This window comes from Myxine glutinosa, chromosome 1, assembly GCF_964187855.1.
Source record: "Myxine glutinosa chromosome 1, kmMyxGlut1.1, whole genome shotgun sequence".
In the NCBI taxonomy this organism is placed as follows: Eukaryota; Metazoa; Chordata; class Myxini; order Myxiniformes; family Myxinidae; genus Myxine; species Myxine glutinosa.
In genome coordinates this window covers 119,443,694-119,466,955 of record NC_136261.1, presented here as the reverse complement: position 1 = coordinate 119,466,955, position 23,262 = coordinate 119,443,694, and the positions used below count along the sequence as shown (strand labels likewise).

The 23,262-nt window shown below is 49.1% G+C and overlaps 1 protein-coding gene across 5 annotated transcripts in view; it reads right to left on the bottom strand.

Annotated features, from left to right (window-relative positions):
• The window catches only part of FASN (fatty acid synthase), a 182,842-nt gene that overhangs the window by 31,287 nt on the left and 128,293 nt on the right, over positions 1-23,262 (bottom strand). For all 5 annotated transcript variants that reach the window (XM_068128067.2, XM_068128072.2, XM_068128069.2 and 2 more), the window contains exons 27-29: positions 3,590-3,705; positions 3,287-3,438; positions 2,916-3,125 (exon numbers count right to left, since the gene is read on the bottom strand). In XM_068128067.2, coding sequence (XP_067984168.2) covers positions 2,916-3,125; positions 3,287-3,438; positions 3,590-3,705 — 478 coding nt within the window. The remainder of the gene's footprint in view (positions 1-2,915; positions 3,126-3,286; positions 3,439-3,589; positions 3,706-23,262) is intronic.

Sequence of the window (23,262 nt, the reverse complement as noted above, 5' to 3'; positions counted from 1 at the left end):
ACTCCATCTCCTTTTTGTATGTGTATACATCTTTTGTGTTTTAAAACCTCTGCACAAACCTATCATACTAAAATATGCAATTTGGTGTCCGTTTGTCTGTCTGACCATGATACAATCGGCCATCCAATCTCAACCAAACTTGACAGGAGGACTAAGGGTCACACGATGGAGGTTGTAGCGAATTAATTTGCCCCCCCCCCCTCCCAAGGGGGGCTTTGCTCGTTTTGCATCTCGATGCAGCACATTTAATTTGGATACAGATTATGAACCATGTTTACCTCTGCCACCAAAGGTGGGCAGTGGGTATGTTTTCACCACTGTCTGTCTCTGAGCAGGATATCTCCCCAAAAATTGATGGATTCAGACGAAATTTGGTGGATAGGTTAGATGTGTGACAAGGATGAAATTATTCGATTTTGGGGGAAGATCCGGATACGGAAATTTTAAAAGCGATTCTTCACCATTGAGTAATGGGGTTAAAGAGGATGTATAACATGATATTTCAAAAAGTTGTGAACGGATTTGGACGGAACTTGGTGGACAGGTTGGGTGTTTGACAAGGAAGAATTGATTTGATTTTGGTGAAGATCTCATACGAGATTAAAAAAAATTGTTTTAAGTGATTCTTCACTGTTGAGAGATGGGCCCAAAAACGATATATACAGCATCTACAGAAATTGTTCACACCCCTTGACTTTTTCACATTTTATTGCGTTGCAGCCTGAATTTAAAATGGATTAAATTGAGTTTTTGTCACTGATCTACACATAATATCCCATAATGTCAAAGTGGAATTTTTTTTCTCCGAAAATGTTACAAAATAATAAAAAATGAAATGCAGAAATATCTGATTTACATAAATATTCAACCCCCTGAGTCAATACTTTGTAGAAGCGCCATTGGCAACGATTACAGCTTTGTGTGTTCTTGGGTATGTCTGGATCAGCTTTGCACCTCTGGATTTGGGGAGTTTCTCCCATTCTTCCTTATAGATTTGCTCAAGCTCTGTCAAGTTGGATGGGGAGCGTCGTGAACAGCAATCTTCAAGTCTTTCCACAGATTCTCAATAGGATTCAAGTCTGGGCTTTGGCTGGGCCACTCAAGGACTTTCACGTTCTTGTTCTGAAGCCATTCCAGCATTACTTTGGCTGTATGTTTGGGGTCATTGTCCTGTTGGAACGTAAATCATCGCCCCAGTCTGCGGTCTTTTGCACTCAAGCAGGTTCTCCTCAAGGATTTGCCTGCATTTGGCACCATTCATTGGTTCCCTCTATCCTCACAAGTCTCCCAGTCCCTGCCGCTGAAAAGCATCCCCATAGGATGATGATGTCACCACCATGCTTCACGGTATGGATGGCGTTATATGGGTGATGAGCTGTGCTCGGTTTCCACCAGATGTAGCACTTTTCCATTCAGGCCAAAGTGTTCAATTTTCATCTCATCAGACCACATCATCTTTTGCCTCATGCTCTCAGTCTTTCACATGCCTTTTTGCAAAGTCCGTCATGTGATTTTTTCTCAGGAGTGGCTTCCCTCTGGCCACTCCCCCATAAAGCTTAGATTTGTGAAGTGCTGCAGAGACTGTTGTCATTCCCGCAGGTTCTCCCATCTCAGCCAAGGAACTCTGTCGTTCTGTCAGAATGGTCTTTGGGTTCTTGGTCACCTCCCTGACCAAGGTCCCTCTTGCTCAGTTTGATCAGATGGCCAGCTCTCGGAAGAGTCTGGGTAGTTCCATATTCTTTCCATTTTCTAATGATGGGGCTCACTCACTGTACTCTTGGGAAGTTTCAGCACTCCAGAAATTGTTTTATACCCTTCCTCAGACCTATGCCACCTCACAATTCTATTTCGGAGTTCCACTGATAGTTCCTTGGACTTCATTGTGGAGTTTCTGCTCTGACATGCCCTGTCAACGGTGGGACCTTATATAGAAAGGTGTATTTCTTTCCAAATCATGTCCAATCAATTGAATCAGCCACAGGTGGACTTCAATCCAGTTGTGGAGACATCTCAAGGATGATCAAAGGAAATTGGATGCACCTGAGCTAAAATTGGAGTGTCATCGCAAAGGGGTTGAATACTTATTGACTTAAGACATTTCAGCTTTTCATTTTAAATTATTTTGTAAAAACTTTCTTTAAAAAAATTCCACCTTGACATTATGTGTATCTCAGTGACAAAAAAATATCTAAATTTAATCCATTTTTAATTCAGGCTGTAACACAAAATGTGAAAAAAGTCAAGGGGTGTGAATACTTTCTGAAAGCACTATTACATGATATTTCAGAACATTGTGGACTAGTTATGACAAAACTTGGTGGATGAGGTGGGTAGGTGACAAGAACAAACCCATTTGATTTTGGTTCAGGTCTGGATTTAGATCTGCACTATCAATGGGATACAAAACGTAAACTGTTCAGCCTGGTGGAGGTATGCTCTCCACCGAGTATCATTCTAGTTCACATTGTGTGAATGCTCTCAAATAATTGTCTGGGATTCACAAGGGACCAATCAAATCCCATATTGTGCCTTTGGCTGGTTTAACACTGGCAATTTATTTGAATTCCAACACCGAGTTGGTTTTTGAGAACCGTATGTTCAGTATTCAAAACTGGAGAGCATTTTTTAGGAATATAAATAAAAATTACAGGAATTTTTTTATTATTTTGAAATGAAGAGAAGAGTTCCGAAAAGTACTTCAGATGAGACGTCATTATGGACATGGGGTTGGGATCGATAAGCAACCAATGTTTCTTCAACCAGTGGTTTCGCCAAGTGTTAAAATTATGTCTGCATAATGTATAATTATTGACAAATGATAAATTCGATTGATAAATGAAGTTCAAATTAAGGCATGAGCCACTACAAAGTGGACGTGTCGAGTGGATTTGGGGAAGGAATTTGAGGTAAGATACCGGGAATTGCATCAGGCGGAAGCTTCCCGGTGGCGAGCATGACATCACGGAAGTTCAGTGAAGCATAGTAGACCATGCAAAGTGGAGATAGGTCAGGTTTGTGAGCAGGCAAAGTGTGACGGAGCGGAGATGCGATCCAGCAGAGTGATGACAAGTCTCCTCGTGTAAGGGCATTGATGTAGGCATATGGTGTCTGCTCGAGTACACCACCTGCAGTGAGAAGTGTGCGAAGGACAGGGTTTGTGGCACAACCTTTTCATTATTAAAATCATGCAACATAAAATGTAACTCAATGTAGGATCCTGATGTAATTTTGTGCTATTGCTGTCTTTAAAAAAATAACATAAATAATTTATTGCACATTTTCTGACCTGTGTCTAATGGCAGGTGTCGAAATGAACCCCAGCAATCATTGCGTTTGATGTTGACTGCAAGATCATGGTGCAGAATGGTATGTAGCACATTAAGGTTAGAGAGATCGGGGATCCGATGTTCGTTGGTGAGTTCGTTAACCATCACACAGCTACATTCAGAAATGATAAAAAAAACGTTTTTCTGGGTAAGATACAGAAGCACAAGAAGGAAATGCACAGATGAAGAATGTGGTAATTCCATGGTGTGATAATGTATGCAGTAGTCCAAGGTATTATGATAAATAATCCTGCATATCTTACCGGAGGTGCTGACCACCTGGTTCAGCACGCAAGCAGTTGAACATTCCAACTAGCCCAGAGTGTGGGCAGGATGATGTCAACACGAGAAGGTCTGTGGTGGGTTCCGCCTGCCAAGCCTAGATGTACAAACATAAAAGGATGTACAAAGAACCTTAGATAAAGGAAGAAGTATTTGGTCCATCAGGTCAGTGCTTTATAAATCCTCTATAAATTAATCAAGCAAATAACCTATTGTACTGTCCGAGAGGATGGCAAAGAGATGGTACACAATCCAATCCAGTTTGGATTTGATCCGCCACCCAACTATATACTGTCTGATTGGTTGCAACCTGTTGCAACCTGCCAGCCAAATAAATAATTGAATTGCAGTCCAATATGCCTTCGCAAATAACTTATGTTGCTATGTACTAACCCCATTCTTACAAAGGAATCTTAATATAATTTGAGAAGACTCTGCTTGTGTGTTTGACTTCTATGCACTACTGAACCGCTGGACGGCATAAGGTGAAAACTGGTGGTTGTGCTGGGTGTGCACGAGAACAGTTTAGGTGATAAAAAAATTCATAGCCCTGGGGGTTCAGGGTGGTAGAAGCAAATTCTCAATGTAAATATGTATCGTATGGTGCCCCTCATGGTAAGAGTGGGTATTACAAGTAACAGAAAATTTAGAAAATATCGTTTCCGGATCTAGATCTTAACCAAAATGGAATCAATTCATCCTCGTCACAAACCCAACTTGTCCACCAAATTTCATCCGAATCCATCAATAACTTTTTGAGATATCCTGCTCACAGACAGACAAAGCAGACAAGGGTGAAAACATAACCTATGTCCATCTTAGGTGGTGGAGATAATGAAATTCCCAATTCTCTGCAGGAAACCATAGACATCATTGAAGTGGTGGGGCATTATCATACTAACCATTATACTGTTTGTGGTTGATTCCTAGGCACTACTGAGTTGCTGGATGGAATGAGTTGAAAACCAGTGGTTGTGCACAATGTGCGCATGGGAGTGGGAGGCTGGAGACGGGGAGCGTGGGGGGGGGGGGGGGGGGGGGATTAGGGGCAAAAAAAATAAGGATAATGAATCATATCCCTGGGGTTCAGGGTTCAGTGCCCCAATTATATTTTTTTCAATGTTTATCAAATAGCCCCACCTGGTGGAGGCCGATATTACAAGTCATAAGTCACATGGGATACTTGGTGAATTAATCCGTCCACAGGGACACCTTGTTAAGTAATGTATTTGTCAACCATTAGTACAGGCAAGGAATACGGCCAGGTCACTGGCACACAATGGTCTCATTTTTGAGATAACTGAATCCATGATATAGATGCAGCTGGAACAACTGCAGAGGCTCCAAATATAGAAGTGAGTGAAACCTGACTGCGCATAACATTTCCATTCTTCATAAAAAATACAATCCCAAATTAACTGACGTTTTACTGCTTAATTAAAAACAAGACCGAAAGTCTAACAGCGGTGTAGCGGGCTTGTTAACAAAACTGAAAAAAATTTGGAGGAATCCTGACATCCATGAGGCAAAGTTTACTTACGGAACTTAGGGAAGGTCTACTGTAATCTACATACCCCAAAAGTGTCAATAACATGACCCTTCCTGCACTACCGTGGCGTTTTTCGGAGTGGCCTTTTGAACGAGTCGCTCCTGCTGTTTAACACGAAAATGAAAGAGAGGAAACCCAGGGTATATACATTTACCAATCAATTATCTAGCACTTGCCAAGCCTGCCTTTCCTTTACGGTTTTGAATGGATTGCTTGCATGAATGCTTTAACCATTTGGCGATCTCTCCACAAGAAACTTGGTAAATGAACACACACCCAATAGTGGGGCAGATATGTGAAAAAGATGTTCATTTCCGGCAGAAAGTGTGAAATTTCGCATACAGGGGTATTTTGGGGCGCTGATTTCAAAAATTGGCGGATCCAAGAGATCTAACCAATGGACCGGCCGCCATCTTGAATTCCAATATGGCCACCAAGACGAAATGTTGAAATTCCCTATCTTGGGTTCTAAATGACCTGTGGTGCTGAAATTTGGTACACAAGGGTATGTTGACATGCTGAGTTCAATAATGCAATAATTTGAAATGTCTGACAAACGGTATGGCCGCCATTTTAAATTCCAATATGGCCGCCAAGACAAACATCGATGTTTTCATTGCTTTAATAGCACAGTGTACGGTAATGTCATATTGTTAAATCATTTGAGCATTATTATGATAACTGGAAAATTGTTGCATCTCAAATCTACTGATGGGTTTGTAATTTTTTTTTTTTTTTTTTTTTTTTTTCTATACTGAATCGAGGCTCGTGAAAGAGCTGACAACCGCGAGGGAAAGACAAAGACAGTACATGGGGACCGCGAGGGAAAGACAAAGACAGTACATGGGGACCGCGAGGGAAAGACAGTACATGGGGACCGCGAGGGAAAGACAAAAACAGCACATGGGGACCGCGAGGGAAAGACAAAGACAGTACATGGGGACCGCGAGGGAAAGACAAAAACAGCACATGGGGACCGCGAGGGAAAGACAGTACATGGGGACCGCGAGGGAAAGACAAAAACAGCACATGGGGACCGCGAGGGAAAGACAAAGACAGTACATGGGGACCGCGAGGGAAAGACAAAAACAGCACATGGGGACCGCGAGGGAAAGACAAAGACAGCACATGGGGACCGCGAGGGAAAGACAGTACATGGGGACCGCGAGGGAAAGACAGTACATGGGGACCGCGAGGGAAAGACAAAAACAGCACATGGGGACCGCGAGGGAAAGACAAAGACAGTACATGGGGACCGCGAGGGAAAGACAAAGACAGTACATGGGGACTGCGAGGGAAAGACAGTACATGGGGACCGCGAGGGAAAGACAGTACATGGGGACCGCGAGGGAAAGACAAAAACAGCACATGGGGACCGCGAGGGAAAGACAAAGACAGTACATGGGGACCAGAGGGAAAGACAAAGACAGTACATGGGGACCGCGAGGGAAAGACAAAAACAGCACATGGGGACCGCGAGGGAAAGACAAAGACAGTACATGGGGACCGCGAGGGAAAGACAGTACATGGGGACCGCGAGGGAAAGACAAAAACAGCACATGGGGACCGCGAGGGAAAGACAAGGACAGCACATAGGGACCGCGAGGGAAAGACAAAGACAGTACATGGGGACCGCGAGGGAAAGACAAAGACAGTACATGGGGACCGCGAGGGAAAGACAGTACATGGGGACCGCGAGGGAAAGACAAAAACAGCACATGGGGACCGCGAGGGAAAGACAAAGACAGTACATGGGGACCGCGAGGGAAAGACAGTACATGGGGACCGCGAGGGAAAGACAGTACATGGGGACCGCGAGGGAAAGACAAAAACAGCACATGGGGACCGCGAGGGAAAGACAAAGACAGTACATGGGGACCACGAGGGAAAGACAAAGACAGCACATGGGGACCGCGAGGGAAAGACAGTACATGGGGACCGCGAGGGAAAGACAGTACATGGGGACCGCGAGGGAAAGACAAAACAGCACATGGGGACCGCGAGGGAAAGACAAAGACAGTACATGGGGACCGCGAGGGAAAGACAAAGACAGTACATGGGGACCGCGAGGGAAAGACAGTACATGGGGACCGCGAGGGAAAGACAGTACATGGGGACCGCGAGGGAAAGACAAAAACAGCACATGGGGACCGCGAGGGAAAGACAAAGACAGTACATGGGGACCACGAGGGAAAGACAAAGACAGCACATGGGGACCGCGAGGGAAAGCTCGCGTAGTTTTGTCGAAGGCAGTAGAAATTTGGGAAATTCAGCGCCCCAAAATACCCCTGTATGTGAAATTTAACACTTTCTGCCGGAACTGAACATTCACATGACATTCCAATAATTTATTTTTTTAATGTTTTTTCTCTTTCAGATCCAATGTCGAAATCAAAGAAAACATCGTCAACAATTCCAATGCCAACAGACTGGAACATTTGCGCTCTTTGCCAGAAACGTTCTGAAAATGAACCACTAAGAGATGCACGTAAGGGCAGCAATCAGTCGTGTCTAGACGTCTACGAGAATCTTGCTCAAAATCTCAAGGCATTGAATGATTTAGGTGCCTTGCCTTGCGGGATAAACATTTCCCGACTAGATGATGGTTGCGGTATTGCAGAAACCCTAGCTGCGCATGCTGCCAAATGGCACAAAAACTGTTATGTGCAGTGCAGCAGCTCTCGTGTGGCCAGGGCTGAATCAAGGGAAAGAAAGCAAAGTTCAGACCTTAAACTTGGTGAAGAAACTTACTCGCCTGTTAGGAAAAGACTCAGAACAAGTTTCAAATCTCCATCCGTTGAACAGAGTACTGCTAGCACATGTTTCTTTTGTGATAGCATTATCAGTAATGAAGAAATAGTCCACAGAGCGGCAACAAAAAATGTAGATTCCAATGTTCGATTGATGGCAACAGAATTGAGGGATACAAAACTCCTGGCTAGATTGTCTGTAGGTGATATGACGGCATCAGATGCTGTTTATCACAAGAAGTGCATGACTGTTCTCCACACTCGATACAGATCATTTGTAAGAAAGAATGAGGAAGCCAGTTCAAGTGAAAATATGCCACCAGAATCAGTAGCTTTGGCCGAATTGATAGCCTATTTGGAAGAAATGAAGTGTACAGATGACAGTTACACTTTCAAGTTAGCCGATCTCACAAAGCTTTATACAGAACGTCTGGCACAACTGGGAGGTGATATCTCAAAGAGGATTAATTCAACTCACCTTAAGGACAAGCTTCTCAGACACCTTCCACAATTTGAGGCACATAAGAGCAACCATGAAGTGGCACTGTCATTCAAAGAGGACATTGGTGAAGCTTTATTGCATGCTTGTAGACAAAGCTCTGACAACGACGCGGTCATTCTCATGAGAGCTGCCCAGATTGTGCGCAAAGATATTTTGCAAAAGCAATACCAATTCAATGGATCCCTAGTTAACGAATCATATAACAACTCACCACCATCATTGGCAGCATTGATGGAAATGATTCTTGCTGGTACAAACATACAAAAACAAAACGCAAACAACAAGGGAGGCGTCTCTGTGCAATCCTTAACTCAACTTGTAACATTCAACACTATGAAACGAGGAAGGTTGGAAACTACAGCAGTACGTCACAATTTGAAACGTGAAACATCACTGCCACTTTACCTGGGTCTTCTCATTCATAGCAAAACAAGGAAACGGGATCTCGTTGACGTTCTTTTTCAACATGGTTTGTGTGTTTCCTATGATCGCATACTGGAGGTATCCACAGATGAGGCCAACAGAGTCATAGAAATATACAAACATGACGGCGTTGTGTGTCCAACAAAATTGCGAAGTGGAATATTCACAACAGGCAACCTAGACAACATAGATCACAACCCATCATCAGCATCAGCACAAAGTTCATTTCATGGAACCGCGTTATCACTGACACAACATGTTTCACATGACAAAAGTGGCAGCATTCTAAATCATGAGAATGTCACTGAGAATGAGAACAAACAGCGCTCCAAAACCATAGCCGCCCTTCCTGCATCTTACAGTGATGTGCCTCCTGAAACATTTCCAACTAATAATCCCATTCCAAGAAAACCAAAAGGTCCATCCACTCCAAGTGTGTCCTCCGGAATACAGGACAAAGAAAGTCAGTGGCTTTCGTTTGTACAAAGTCTGCAGGAGAAGGAAGGTCTTGAGAGTGAAGATAATATCTCCTGGTCAGCATACATGGCAAATCTGCAGGTTGAAGTTCCTCGGCCTCCTGCAATTACAGGACTGCTACCTCTGTTCCGCGAGAGTGCTCACACATTGGCAATGGTGAAGCATGGAATGAATTTAATCAAGCAGGCGACAGAACTAGTAAACCCCGGACAAGTTCCAGTTCTGACCGTTGATCAACCACTCTATGCAATTGCAAAGAAGATTCAATGGACTTGGCCAGGTATATATGGTGAAGACAAGTTTGTTGTGATGATGGGAGGACTTCATGTAGAGATGGCCTTGTTGAAAGCGATCGGCAGCTTCCTGGAGGGGATTGGCTGGGCAAGTGTAATGACCAGTGCTGGTGTAACAACAGAGGGAAGAGCAGATAGTCTTCACAAAGGTTCGCAAATATCGAGGTCACAATGGGCACACCAAGTCACAGTAGCGGCGTTGTACGCTCTGCAGCGAAAGGCATACGATGACTACCGGAAAACATGTGAAACTGAAGATTTACAATCATTTGATCTTTGGAGCAAGAAGATGGCTACAAAGTACCCCCAGTTTTGCTACTGGAATAAAGTCCTGCAGTTGGAGTGTCTTCTCTTGGCATTCATAAGATCACAACGGGAAGCCAACTACACGCTCTATGTGGAGACTCTCACGGCGATCATTCCGTGGATGTTTGCCATGGACCATTACCATTACGCCAGATGGTTGACAGTGCATGTAACAGACCTTCAGGAACTTTCAAACGATTCCATGGATATCCATCGTGCATTTGTCAAGGGGAACTTTGTCACTCAGAAGTCATCACACAAGTTCTCTGCTATGGCACACGATCAGATACACGAACAGCAGAACGCTTATGTGAAAGGTGATGGTGGAGTCATTGGAATTACTGAGAATGAAGGGGCTCTTCGCCGGTGGATGGTAGCTGGTGCAGAAATAGCCAGAATCCTGAATGAGTTTGAGGACCAGTTTCAAAGACAGAGGCAAACTGATGTCCGCCACCACGAACAATTGCCTAGTGTCCAGAAATCCTTTGCATCAGATCTCAATAATGCAATCAGTTCCTTTGAAAAACTTGGAAACCCGTTTGCGGAAGACAGTAATGACTTGTATGTGCTTGACACAAAGGTCATCATGCCTGATGAAGTGATAGCCGCAGTGCGATCCATGGAGGACACTGGCAAAACACAATTTGACGGATTTGTGGGGCAGCGAATCAAGGATCCTTCTGACAATTTCTATGATAGCATTTCAAAGAACAATCTGCCACTGTTGAAATCGAAACCCAAGAAAACACCTGGAAAGTCTGAGGCGAAGATTACACGTATGAAAAGTAATGTGGAGCTCTTCTCACGAATGTACATTTCTTGCCAAACTAGAGATGGTGATCTTAACACATTTTATGAATATGAGTGTCATGGGTGGCCACCTGCATTGGCTGAAGGTATCAATACAATGCGGCCACCAACCGGCAAGGCTGATCTTTTGCCCTGTTTGGAAGCTTTAGCACAACGTCCTCGTGATGCGCCCAAAGGAGAAGTTCGTATTTTCGATGGGGCTGCCTTAGTCCATCATTTGGAGCCTAAGAAGTGCAACAGTGTGATCAGGACATTTGGTGACTATGCACAGAAACAGGTCCTTCCGTACATTGCCCGAAAGTTAAATGAGGGGACTGTGATGCGTGTTGATGTGGTGTGGGACACCTACAGAACGGACAGTCTCAAAGAAGGCACCAGGCTTGGTCGTGGCACTGGCATACCACTCCATGTGACTGAACAGACATCCGTGCCACGAAACTGGAGCAGCTTCCTTCGTGTAGATTCCAACAAAAAGACATTATTCAGTTTCCTTGCTGATTCCCTGCAAACGATGCCTATTCCAGAGGGAAAAACACTTCTTACAACCTTAGAAGAAGAGGTTAAATCAAAGCCCCCTTCTGATGTTTCTCAAATTCAACCATGTACGCATGAAGAGGCTGATTCACGAATGATGCTACATGCTTGGCATGCATATCAGCAGGGGTACAGAAGTATCGTCATTCATGCAACAGACACGGATGTGGTTGTGTTGGCTATCGCAATGGCAAGCATTATGGACGGTTGTGCAATGTGGTTGGCATTTGGACATGGAAACTATTTCAGGCACATTGCTGCTCACACTATTGCGACTCACATTGGCCCTGAACGCTCATGGGGGCTTCTATTCCTGCATACTGTTTCCGGATGCGATACTGTTTCTGCCATATGTGGGATTGGCAAAAAGACTGTGTGGAGCATATGGAATTCCATGCCAAACTTGGGGGAGGTCTTCAATCATCTCTCACATGCACCAGCGGAAGTAACAGATGATGACATGGACAACATAGAGAGGTTCTTCGTTGTTCTGTACAGTAGAACTTCCCCTCTGAAGAAAGTGAACGAAGCACGCAAGCAGCTGTTTGCTCAGGGAAATCGGCAATCGGAAAATATTCCACCGACAAAAGAGGCACTGCGTCAACATGTGAAGAGGGCAGTCTTTCAGGCCGGTCACATCTGGGGACAGTCCCAAATTGCTAACCCAGAGCTGCCTTCACCTGCAGATTGGGGATGGGCTAAAAATGCAGATGATGTCTGGCATCCATTTTGGACAGTAATGCCAGAGGCGTCAAAAGGGTGCCGAGAGCTGATCAAGTGCAAGTGTAAAAAACGGTGTGCTGGAAATTGCAAATGTTCTGCTGCTAATCTACCATGCACAGAACTATGTTTCTGCTCTGGACAATGCTTCCGAGATGAGCAGTAGGAGAAGTAAAACGGATGGAAAAAAGCTTGCAGCATGTTACGGCTGCCAACTGGTACGAAATATACTGTTGCGAATATGGAATTTGGCCTCCATATCCGCTTGTAAATATTCCCCTATTTTCTCCAATACTCCCCAACTTTCCCCAATCCCCCATTCCCTAGTCCCATTGCATGTAAATAACAATCAGTAGAGCCGACCTTCCCCTTATTCCCCCATTAAATGTCGTGCCCAGGTCCACCGCACCACATGTAGACAACTTTCGGACATCTTCCTAGTTATTCTTAATCTATGTCAGTTAAGGCCTCGTTTCCATTAATTATGACTCTTCGTTGCACCAGAATGTGATTATATGGCATCAGTAGTGAGTTTAGGACCTTTCCCATACCTCCTCCCATCTTCTTCCCCAAACAACAACAATAACAACAACTACAACAACAATTACAACTACAACTACGACTACAACAACAGAGGGGCGGGGAGTGTGCGTCCTCACACCGGCTCGGTTACCCGCCATGACCATACGCTCCACGGCGTTACCCCGAAGGGGCTGGCTGTCAGCTCCTCGTCAGGGGCGGAGCCAGTAACCCCCCCACGCACCCAATGAGAAGCAACGTGCCGATTCCACGAGGCGGAGCTAACGAGCCGAGGGCGTGTCACTCCCCGCCGGATATACGCGGCCCCGCGCCGGATGTGACGTCAGATGCGCCTCAGCCTGGAGAGAGAAGTCGCCACCCCTCGAGCGCTGCAATACCTCCACCGCATCTCTTAAACTGGACCGTACGTGATCCTGCCCTGAGCCCAGGTGCACCTGGAGCGATCGCTACCCGCTTTCGTTGCAATCAAACCCCGTGTGAGTGAGCCTTGTCCCGTTTATTTGTCGTCTGTTGGGGTTAATATAAGTGTGTTTAAGTGCCCACCTTCCTATGTTTCCCTCTTGTCCCTGTAATCTAAACCTTCCGCATTATTGTAATAACAACCTTTGAGAACCGTATCCCTGGTGTCGTGTCGTATTAATTCCAGCCGTGTGTCTTCTTTTTCCTTCATTGGTCTAGCATAGCGCGATTAGTCAACGTTCGGGCACAATCGGGTAACTTGTGCAGACGTGGTCATACCATAAAACCGCTCGGTAAATAACATCCAAGCCACGTCTGTAACAATTGGTGTCGAGGAGTGGAATTCGAACCCGGGACTAAATTAGTTAGGCCCAAATTTTGGGAGGGAAAATCGATTCGGAGCGCGTTTCCCGCGCGAAATTATAACGGCGAAATTTCAATTTGTTTTACGAAAATAAAAAATAAAAACCGAATTTTGAAAGTCGCGCTATGGCGGATCAAGACAGCTGGGTCCGGTAAAGGAGAGTGAGGTAGGGTCGATCCAGGACCAAAATGAGGGACAGGAGGAGAGCGAAGCAGTGAGGGCGGCAGGTTCGCAAAATAGCGCCGTCACGCACGAAGAAGCGGGCGCGCAAAATGGCGCCTCGCTGGTCACCGTGCCCGCGACCGAAGTAGCGCCGCTGGGAAGATTGGAACTTTTTTTTATACAAATGACGGCCCTTATGGAAAAGAATAGTGAGCGATTGGAAAACCAAATGGGGGTAATGGGAAACCAAATGGGGGTAATGAGGGACGAAGCGAGGGGTACCAGTGAGAAGTTAGACAATAATTTTGAGGAGTTAGACAAGAAAATTGGGAAGTTAGACAATAATTTTGAGGAGTTAGACAACGGGATAAAAGAAGTAAAGAATGGGTTAACGGGGGTAGAAAACAGAATGGCCGCTCAAGAGAATCAGATAGAGGGAGTGAAACATGGGTTAACGGGGGTAGAAAACAGAATGGCCGCTCAAGAGAATCAAATGGAAGGGATGCAAAGAGGGTTAGAGGGGTTAGAAAACAGTATGGAAGGCAAATTGAGGGACATGAGGGACCAAGCGGAAAGGGAAGTTAACCAAATGGGGCAGCAGATAGAGGGGGTCAGAATGGGGGTAGAAACCAAACTGGATGCTCACAGGGAGGAAATGGAGCAGATGAGGGTGGCATCTGGGCAGGAGATGCAAGTGATGGGAGAGGAGATCAGAAGAGGAGTGAGTGAGGAGGTCGGAGGAGTGCGCGAGGAGGTGAGGCACTGTAAGGAGCGCATGGAGAAAGAGGTGAGAAAGGGGACTGTAAAATTGCAAGGTGGTATAGAGGAGTTGACGCTGGGAGTAGAACAACTGACAGTGGGACAAAAGGAGTTGGGGGACCAGGTAAAGAAGAACACAGCGGTAATAGAGGGTTTAAAATCGACACAGAAGGAGATGAAAAAGGACGTAGGGGTAATTAAAAAAGAGTGCCAGACGGTACATGAGGACCTGACGAGGAAAATGGACAAGGTGGTAGAGGTAATGGAGGTTAAAGAGCGGGAGGTGCGGGAGCACATAGAAAAAAATAAAGTGGAGTTAGAGGAAGAACTTAAAGGGGCGCACGAAGAGATGAAGGAGATGAAGCAAAAATTAGAAGAAGTGGAAGAAGGGGTGAGCGAAATTAAGAAGCGACGGAGAGAGGATAAGAAAGAGATAAAGGAGGAAGTAAAAGAATTGGTCCAAAGTCTGTGTTCGGATCGTGATGATGTGCTCATTAACCGGATGAGGGATTCGCAGGTGATGGAGGAGAAGCGAAGAGAAAGAGGACCCGGTGTAAGTGGTGACCAATATGGTCGTGCGTATGATGCGCCAGGTGATTTAATAAGCTTGGGGGTCGAGATAGACCCGGATGTTCGTGAGAGGCCAAGAGTGAGGTGTATGGCTGGTCCGGAGGGTATGGAACGAGAGGTGCGAGGTGTGGGTGAGCAAGGTTGTGGTGGTATGGAATGGGTAGCGGGTTGCGGAGGTGTGACCCATGCATCGACACCAACAGGGGTAGTTGTTGGAGGGACCGGGGAGGCACGAGAGCCCCTTGGGGGTAATGTACTGTGGGGGCCCGGCCGGTTCGGCCCCGCGCTGACCCCGCAAGGGGCGACGCACGGGGTCCGGCCGGCGGGCAACGACTCGCATACGAGGTGGTCCCACAAGGTCCCACTCGCGCCGTATGACGGCAAGAGTGATCTACGCGCGTACCTGGCGCAGTTCGACTGTGTGTGTAAGGGTAACGGTTGGGGTGAGGACGAAGGTGGAGTACACCTGGTGGCCGCATTGCGCGGCGCGGCGGCGGAGGTGCTGACGGCATTACCAGCGGGTGCTCTCACCCTGCCAGCCCTCCGCGACGCCCTAATTAATCGATTTGGAATAGAACAGCAGAGCGAGCTTGTTAAAGCTCAGCTCGCGCTGCGAAAGCGCAAGCCCCAGGAAGCCATCGGGGAACTTGCCCACGACATTCGCCGCGCAGTGGGGATCGCACATGCTAGCATGGCAGCGGATTCCCGGGAAAGCCTGGCGCTGGACCATTTTATCCAGGCCCTCCCGGATATTGAGCTCCGGCAACAGCTCGCCATGTGGCGCCCGCAGACTCTGAGCCAGGCGGCTGACGCTGCGGCCCGTTGGGAAGCAGCGAGGCCCCTGGCCCGGGGGGGCGAGCGTCTCGCAATGGCGGTCCGCCAGATGGGACCCCCGATGGAGGGCGGACCCCTTAGGGGGCCCGCCCCCGACGTGGGTCCTGACCTGGCGGGCATGGTCCGGAGGCTGGTGGACCAGCGCCTGGCAGGACCTGGACCATGGCAGGCGGCCCCGGAGGTGGCCCGCGGTGGACCACGAGCGGGTAATCCAATTCGGACCTACAGGGGGGGGAATTTGGAATTCCGGAGGCAAGCACCTTACCAGGTGAGGTGCTATACCTGCAACCGCCTGGGTCACCTGGCGCGGCACTGTCGAAACGCGCGCCGGGATGATCCCCGGCAGTTGAGGTCCTCAACTCCGCCCAGGGGGGAGCGGGTTAGCCGACCCCAGACACCCCCCCGCCAGACCCCGGGAAACTAGAAGGTGTCGGGCACGTAGGGCGGTGTTCGGCAGCAGAGGATGGAGGAGAGCCCTCATTGACGCGACAGGTCATTTATTGTGGCCAAATTGGAACCGGTAGCCTGACAATTAGATGCAAAATTGCCGGCGTGGGGGTAGACGCCGTAGTGGACACAGGAGCTAGCGCCACGATCATCAGCCCTGTGGTCCTTGATTCGAGTGCAGGTGGCTGGGATAAGATCCAGCGCCTGCAAAATTATAGTTTGCAGCTTGCTACCGGGGTAACGGCCCCGATCATAGGGCGTGGTTCTGTGACCCTCAAGTTAGGGTCGGTAAGGAGGGAGATAGATGTTTGGGTGGCGGAGGTGTGCGACCCATGTTTAATAGGGTTGGACCTGTTGACTGCCAGCGGTTGTAAAATCGACTTGTGCCGGGGGATCCTGCAGGTGGGAGTAGAAGAGCTGCCGTTAGGGGGAGTGAGCACGGCCGAGAGAGCGGAGCTGGAGGCTTCCGAGGCCGTGACCATCCCCCCAAGGGCCGAGGCGATAGTGCCGGCCTGATGGGCAGCTCGCCCAACATGGCAGGAGTCCTGCGGCCTGGTCGAACCGGTGGCAGCGCAGTCCATACCGGGTTTAATCGTGGGCCGCACCCTTGTAAAAACGAACGGACCGGTAGTGGCCGTCCGAGTAATAAATATGAGTACAGAACCACGCACTATAGTAAGGGGCACGAGGGTAGCTGGCTGCACCCCCGTTGAGGAAGTCGCGACAGTGAGGGGCGAGAACGTCCAGCCGAGCCGACCCCGGGGGGAGCCTTCAATGACAAGTAGGAATTGGCCCGATCCCATTTGCGAGATGGTAAATCGTAGCAGCGTAGAGTTGGGAGGTACCCAGAGGGAGGCCTTACACAAACTGGTTGGGTCCCATTTGGACCTCTTCTCCTTGTCCACCGAGGATATTGGACGTACGGGCCTGGTGAAACATCAGATCCACACCGGTGAGGCCCGGCCTATTCGTCAGGCCGCCCGACGGCTCCCTTGGAGCAAGAGGGCGGAAGCTGACGAGCAGGTTGCAAAAATGCTCGACGCAGGTGTGATCGAGCCCTCGGGAAGTCCTTGGATGTCACCTGTTGTGCTGGTCAAAAAGAAGGATGGGACCACGCGGTTCTGCGTGGACTATCGCCAGCTAAACAACGTGACACTCAAGGACTCATATCCCCTGCCAAGGATTGATGACACCCTCGATGCCGTTGCGGGCTCAAATTGGTTCACAACTTTGGACCTCAAGAGTGGGTATTGGCAGGTGGAGATGGATAGGGCAGGGAAGGAGAAAACGGCATTTTCCACAGGTAAGGGACTGTATCAGTTTACTGTGATGCCGTTTGGTTTGTGTAACGCCCCCGCCACCTTTGAGAGATTGATGGAGCATGTACTAGGCGGCATGCCATGGCAATCATGCCTGGTGTACCTGGATGACGTCCTGGTACATGCCCAAACGTTCCCCCAGGCACTAGCTAATTTGGACCAGGTGTTCGGGTGCCTCAGACAGGCAGGGTTGAAGCTGAACCCGAGTAAGTGCACTTTGTTTGCAAGAGAGGTGGCCTATCTAGGTCACGTGATTGGCCGCGAGGGGGTAAAAACAGACCCAGACAAAATTAAAGCGGTAGAGGAGTGGCCCGCACCACGTACCATCAAAGAGGTGCGGGGATTTTTGGGACTCTGCTCCTACTACCGGCGCTTTGTGGCGAAATTTGCGGAGTTGGCCCGTCCCCTCCACCGGCTTACGGAGAAGGGGACGCGATTTAATTGGACACGGGAGTGCCACGAGGCCTTCCAAAAATTGAAGGGGTGTCTAACATCCGCACCCCTTCTAGCTTACCCCACTAGTGACGGGACATTTACCCTGGACACGGATGCGAGCCAGGAAGGATTGGGCGCAGTTTTGTCTCAGACACAGGAGGGCGTGGAGAGAGTGATTGGTTATTATAGTCGGGCCTTAAGTAGGCCCGAGAGAAATTATTGCGTCACTCGCAAAGAGTTATTGGCTATGCTGGCTGCCATGAACCATTTCCACCCGTACTTGTACGGGCGGAAATTTTTGGTTAGAACTGACCATTCCTCCCTGCAATGGCTCCTTCGGTTCAAGGAACCGGAGGGCCAAATTGCAAGGTGGTTGGAAAAGTTGCAGCAGTACGATTTTGATGTGGCCCATAGGGCCGGGAAGGCCCATGGTAATGCGGACGCACTCTCTCGGCGTCCTTGTCTGGGGGAAAACTGTAAATTTTGTGCGAGACACGAGGAGAGGGAGCAATTGGGCGATTCCGCCCCGATTCTCGTCGTCCGGGCAACCCGGGTAAGAGGGCCAATTTTGCCACTAACCGCGGACGAGGAATTTGGAGAGTTGGCTTGGAGCACGGCCCAGCAGGAGGATCCTGTTCTGGGGCCGGTGTTCCAATGGGTCAAATTGGGGCAAAGACCAAAGGGGGAAGAGGTCACCCCCCTCGGGGCACAAACAAAGGCATATTGGGCTCAGTGGCAGACCCTGGAATTGAAAGGCAACATCTTGTATCGCAAGTGGGTGGAGGTTCCCTCTGATCGAACTTCCTGGCTGGTGATAGTCCCTGACAAATTCAAGAACGTCATATTGCAACAGGTGCATGGTACCCGCTCCGGCGGCCATTTGGGCAGGACAAAGACAATATCTCGGGTCCGCCGGAGGTTCTATTGGGTGAATATGGGGCGCGACATACAGGACTGGTGTCGGAGATGCGACGCCTGTTCTGCCAAAAAGGGACCAGCACGGAGGATGAGGGCCCCCCTTCAATTACATCAGGTGGGGGCCCCCCTTGAGCGGGTGGCTATGGATATTCTAGGACCGCTGCCCCGCACCCGCCAAGGTAATAAGTATATCCTCGTTGTAATGGACTATTTCACCAAGTGGCCGGAGGCCTACGCCCTCCCCAACCAAGAAGCAGGGGTGGTAGCGCAGGCCTTCGTGGAAGGATTTGTGTGCCGGCATGGGATTCCACAGGAGTTGCACACCGACCAGGGACGAAATTTTGAGAGCAAATTGCTAAAAGATGTGTGCAGTCTCCTGTCAATTCGGAAAACCAGAACAACGCCTTTAAGACCTCAATCTGACGGGATGGTGGAAAGATTCAATCGAACTCTAATCCAACAACTGGCACTGTTCACCACCACCCGTCAGGATGACTGGGACGAACATCTCCCTTATTTGCTCATGGCCTACCGAACCAGCCAGCACGGGGCCACCGCATGCAGTCCAGCGTTGCTTATGTATGGGCGGGAGTTACGGGCTCCCGCCGACTTGCTATGCGGTCCCGTGCCAGACACAGTGGTTAACCCGCCGAGGGAGGGGTACGCACGTCACCTAGAGGAAGGCATGGAGCTAGTCCATGCCTTCGCCCGCCGCCAACTCCATCTGGCGGGGGAAAAGATGAAGCGCAGGTACGACGACCGGAGCCAGGGGAGTCAATACGCTCCGGGGATGAAGATTTGGTTCTTTAATCCCCGGAGGCGGAAGGGAAGGTGCCCAAAACTCACCTCCCCCTGGCAAGGCCCAGGAGTCGTCCTGTCGCAAATCTGTGACGTGGTCTTTAAGATCAAAATGGGGCCACGAGCCCTCCCTCGGATCGTCCACGCCGACCGGATAAGACCTTACACCGGCGAGCAGGCGCCCCCGTGGATTGCCTCGGCTTTAGATGCCGAGGCGGGACCCAGTACCTCTGAATAAGGGGGGGGCTTATTAGTGCCAGAGGACTGGGGGATTGAGGAGCGATAGGCCCGGTGGGAGAGGGTGGCATCCCTGCCACCCTTCCCATGGGGGGGCAAAGGAGCAATAGCTTATGGGGTGTATGGCAGTGAAAACTAGCCCGGGGGGGGTTAGGATATTGTGTGTAGGGATCTAGCGAAGATGACAGTAGGTAACGTTAAGGTTAGTTAGTGACTGATACCTGTAGTGGGGACGCAGGTAGATTAGTGTGGATTATAATGACGAGGGAGCGCAATAGTTAAAGGGACGACTGGGAAGCGCAAGTTTCAGAAGGGAGTAGTTAGCTGAGATGATGCTGTGTGTGTGAGGATTGAACAGGTGTGATTGCACAGGTGTGCAACTGGACAGGTGTGTGGAGTAGTGTATGAGTAGTGAGTGTTGTGGATCAGCGCGAATGCGCTTGGGGAGAGAAGGGTGCCGGTGGCACCAGGTGTGAGAGCACAGGTGTGCAGGTACAGGTGTGTGGAGAGAGTTGGAGTGAGTGGTACGGAGTGGTGTGCATGGTGCGAAGGTGTGGATGGGGGAAGAGTGGACCCCTTTCACGAGCACCCGGGGCGGGTAGTGTAAGTGTTAGGTAGAGGGTGCAGGTAAATTGTGGTTGGATATTGGCATTTGTGGTGCGGTTGCAGAATGGTGTTGTGGATGGGTGCATTAGTGTTGTGGAAATGGCTGGGCGTGTAGCCTGTTAGTGTGTGTAGTTGGTTGGGCACTCCACCACTGTGAGGATGTCGGCCAGGTGAGGCCGCAGGTGGGCTCTGGGAGCCGGTAGTTGTGAGTGGGTGCCTGAGGATCCCGGGTGTGGATCGGGCAGCCCAGTGCCAGAGAGGGCACGGAGTGGGGAGAGAGCCAGAGGGCCTTCCCCTGGTAGTTAGGTTAGGGTAAGGAGCAGGTAAGCTCGGAGGCAACTGCAGTGGTGGAGGTGTGCAGGTGGGTAGACCCACTGGGAGAGGTACACGTCGCAGCCCAGAAATTGTACGAGGGCACCGGGAGATGAATCGGGGAAGTGAGACCCCAAATTGAAGCGCACCACAGTCGGGCCAATGGGAATTGGTTTTTAGAACCCATAGTGTAAGAGGGCCAATGGTTTGGCCGGAGAAAGACCCCGGGTAGTGTAAAGTTGTTAAAGTCATTTAGGAGATAGTTAGGATTGATGAACCTGTCGCACCATACGCAGCCACTTACCTGTGGTGATGATGATGACTCCACACCTGTGTTTTCTTTGTTTGTGTTGCAGAAATGAGAATTGCTGTTGGATTTGTGAGACGCATCACGACGTGGATGAGACATTGGGGTGATTCCATCTCTCCCTCCCTAGGAGGGACTGATGATGAATTGGTGATGGCAAATTTTGATGAGAGTTGAAAATGGCAAATTTGATTGGTTAGGAGGGAGAGAAGACGAATTTGGTTTATGGGAGGAACGGGGAAGACAGTAGGGATGTTTGTTGATTTGTAAAGTAGATGTTTATGGGTAGTGTTGTGTTTTGTGGATACAGTAAGGGGTAAGGGAGGGGCCATGTAGGTTACCTGGTGGGGGGGGGGGGGCGTACGATAGGAACGTACCTGTCTCACCTGGTTCCCATGTGCCCCCAGTGTGCATCACCTTACATTGCGTGCACTTTTGCGCCCTTACCACCTTACTCACTTGTTTCTTCTTTTGTCTCCCACCTCCGAGGATCTGGCTTTGGGGTAGAGAGAGAGGAGAGAGAGGTGCTGGCTGCGCAGTTGTGGGCCTGCACTTTCGCTGTTTGCTGCCGGGATCGATACACCATATGGACCGCAATGTTTGTGGCCACCCACAATGGACCGCAGTTCGTTTGCGGCCAAGCACCACCCGGGGATGGACCTATGGGTCAACGTGGCACCTATGCCATACAGGTGAACCACTAATAGTTAACACCACCAAGTGCACCACAAGAAGAGCAAGAGACACCTGCAGGGTTAGGGGTTGTCGAATTTATTTTTATTCCAATGAACAATGGTGACTGCACCGATTGGTGGTGGGGTGGTGCTGTTGATGCTCGGGAAGGGTGCTCTGCACGTTATTAAAGGCCGTCGGCCACAGAGCACTCGTGGGTTGGTGTATCGATGTTGGCAAGCGCGCTCTCTCTATGCATAACATCTGCATGTGTTCCTCCAAAAACAGGTCCTGGATCGTAGTGTAAATAGCAGCGTAGTCTTGTAAATAATGCTCCCTACCGGCTGTATGTTTAGTTTGAGAATTCTTTCCGGATTCGGTTATCCTGTGGGTGTGTTTCTGTGAGGAGAAGGGTGCAACGTCGCAGGGGGACATATTTACTCATTTGTGAATATCTGTAAAACTGTCGCACTCAGGGTAGAGTTAATAGTAGAGGGAACTACATTGCGTGCCACACTAAAGTAGGTAAAAAATTTATCGGGTCGGGACGCCCCGAGGGTAGAGAAGGGTGCAATGTTGCGAATATGGAATTTGGCCTCCATATCCGCTTGTAAATATTCCCCTATTTTCTCCAATACTCCCCAACTTTCCCCAATCCCCCATTCCCTAGTCCCATTGCATGTAAATAACAATCAGTAGAGCCGACCTTCCCCTTATTCCCCCATTAAATGTCGTGCCCAGGTCCACCGCACCACATGTAGACAACTTTCGGACATCTTCCTAGTTATTCTTAATCTATGTCAGTTAAGGCCTCGTTTCCATTAATTATGACTCTTCGTTGCACCAGAATGTGATTATATGGCATCAGTAGTGAGTTTAGGACCTTTCCCATACCTCCTCCCATCTTCTTCCCCAAACAACAACAATAACAACAACTACAACAACAATTACAACTACAACTACGACTACAACAACAGAGGGGCGGGGAGTGTGCGTCCTCACACCGGCTCGGTTACCCGCCATGACCATACGCTCCACGGCGTTACCCCGAAGGGGCTGGCTGTCAGCTCCTCGTCAGGGGCGGAGCCAGTAACCCCCCCACGCACCCAATGAGAAGCAACGTGCCGATTCCACGAGGCGGAGCTAACGAGCCGAGGGCGTGTCACTCCCCGCCGGATATACGCGGCCCCGCGCCGGATGTGACGTCAGATGCGCCTCAGCCTGGAGAGAGAAGTCGCCACCCCTCGAGCGCTGCAATACCTCCACCGCATCTCTTAAACTGGACCGTACGTGATCCTGCCCTGAGCCCAGGTGCACCTGGAGCGATCGCTACCCGCTTTCGTTGCAATCAAACCCCGTGTGAGTGAGCCTTGTCCCGTTTATTTGTCGTCTGTTGGGGTTAATATAAGTGTGTTTAAGTGCCCACCTTCCTATGTTTCCCTCTTGTCCCTGTAATCTAAACCTTCCGCATTATTGTAATAACAACCTTTGAGAACCGTATCCCTGGTGTCGTGTCGTATTAATTCCAGCCGTGTGTCTTCTTTTTCCTTC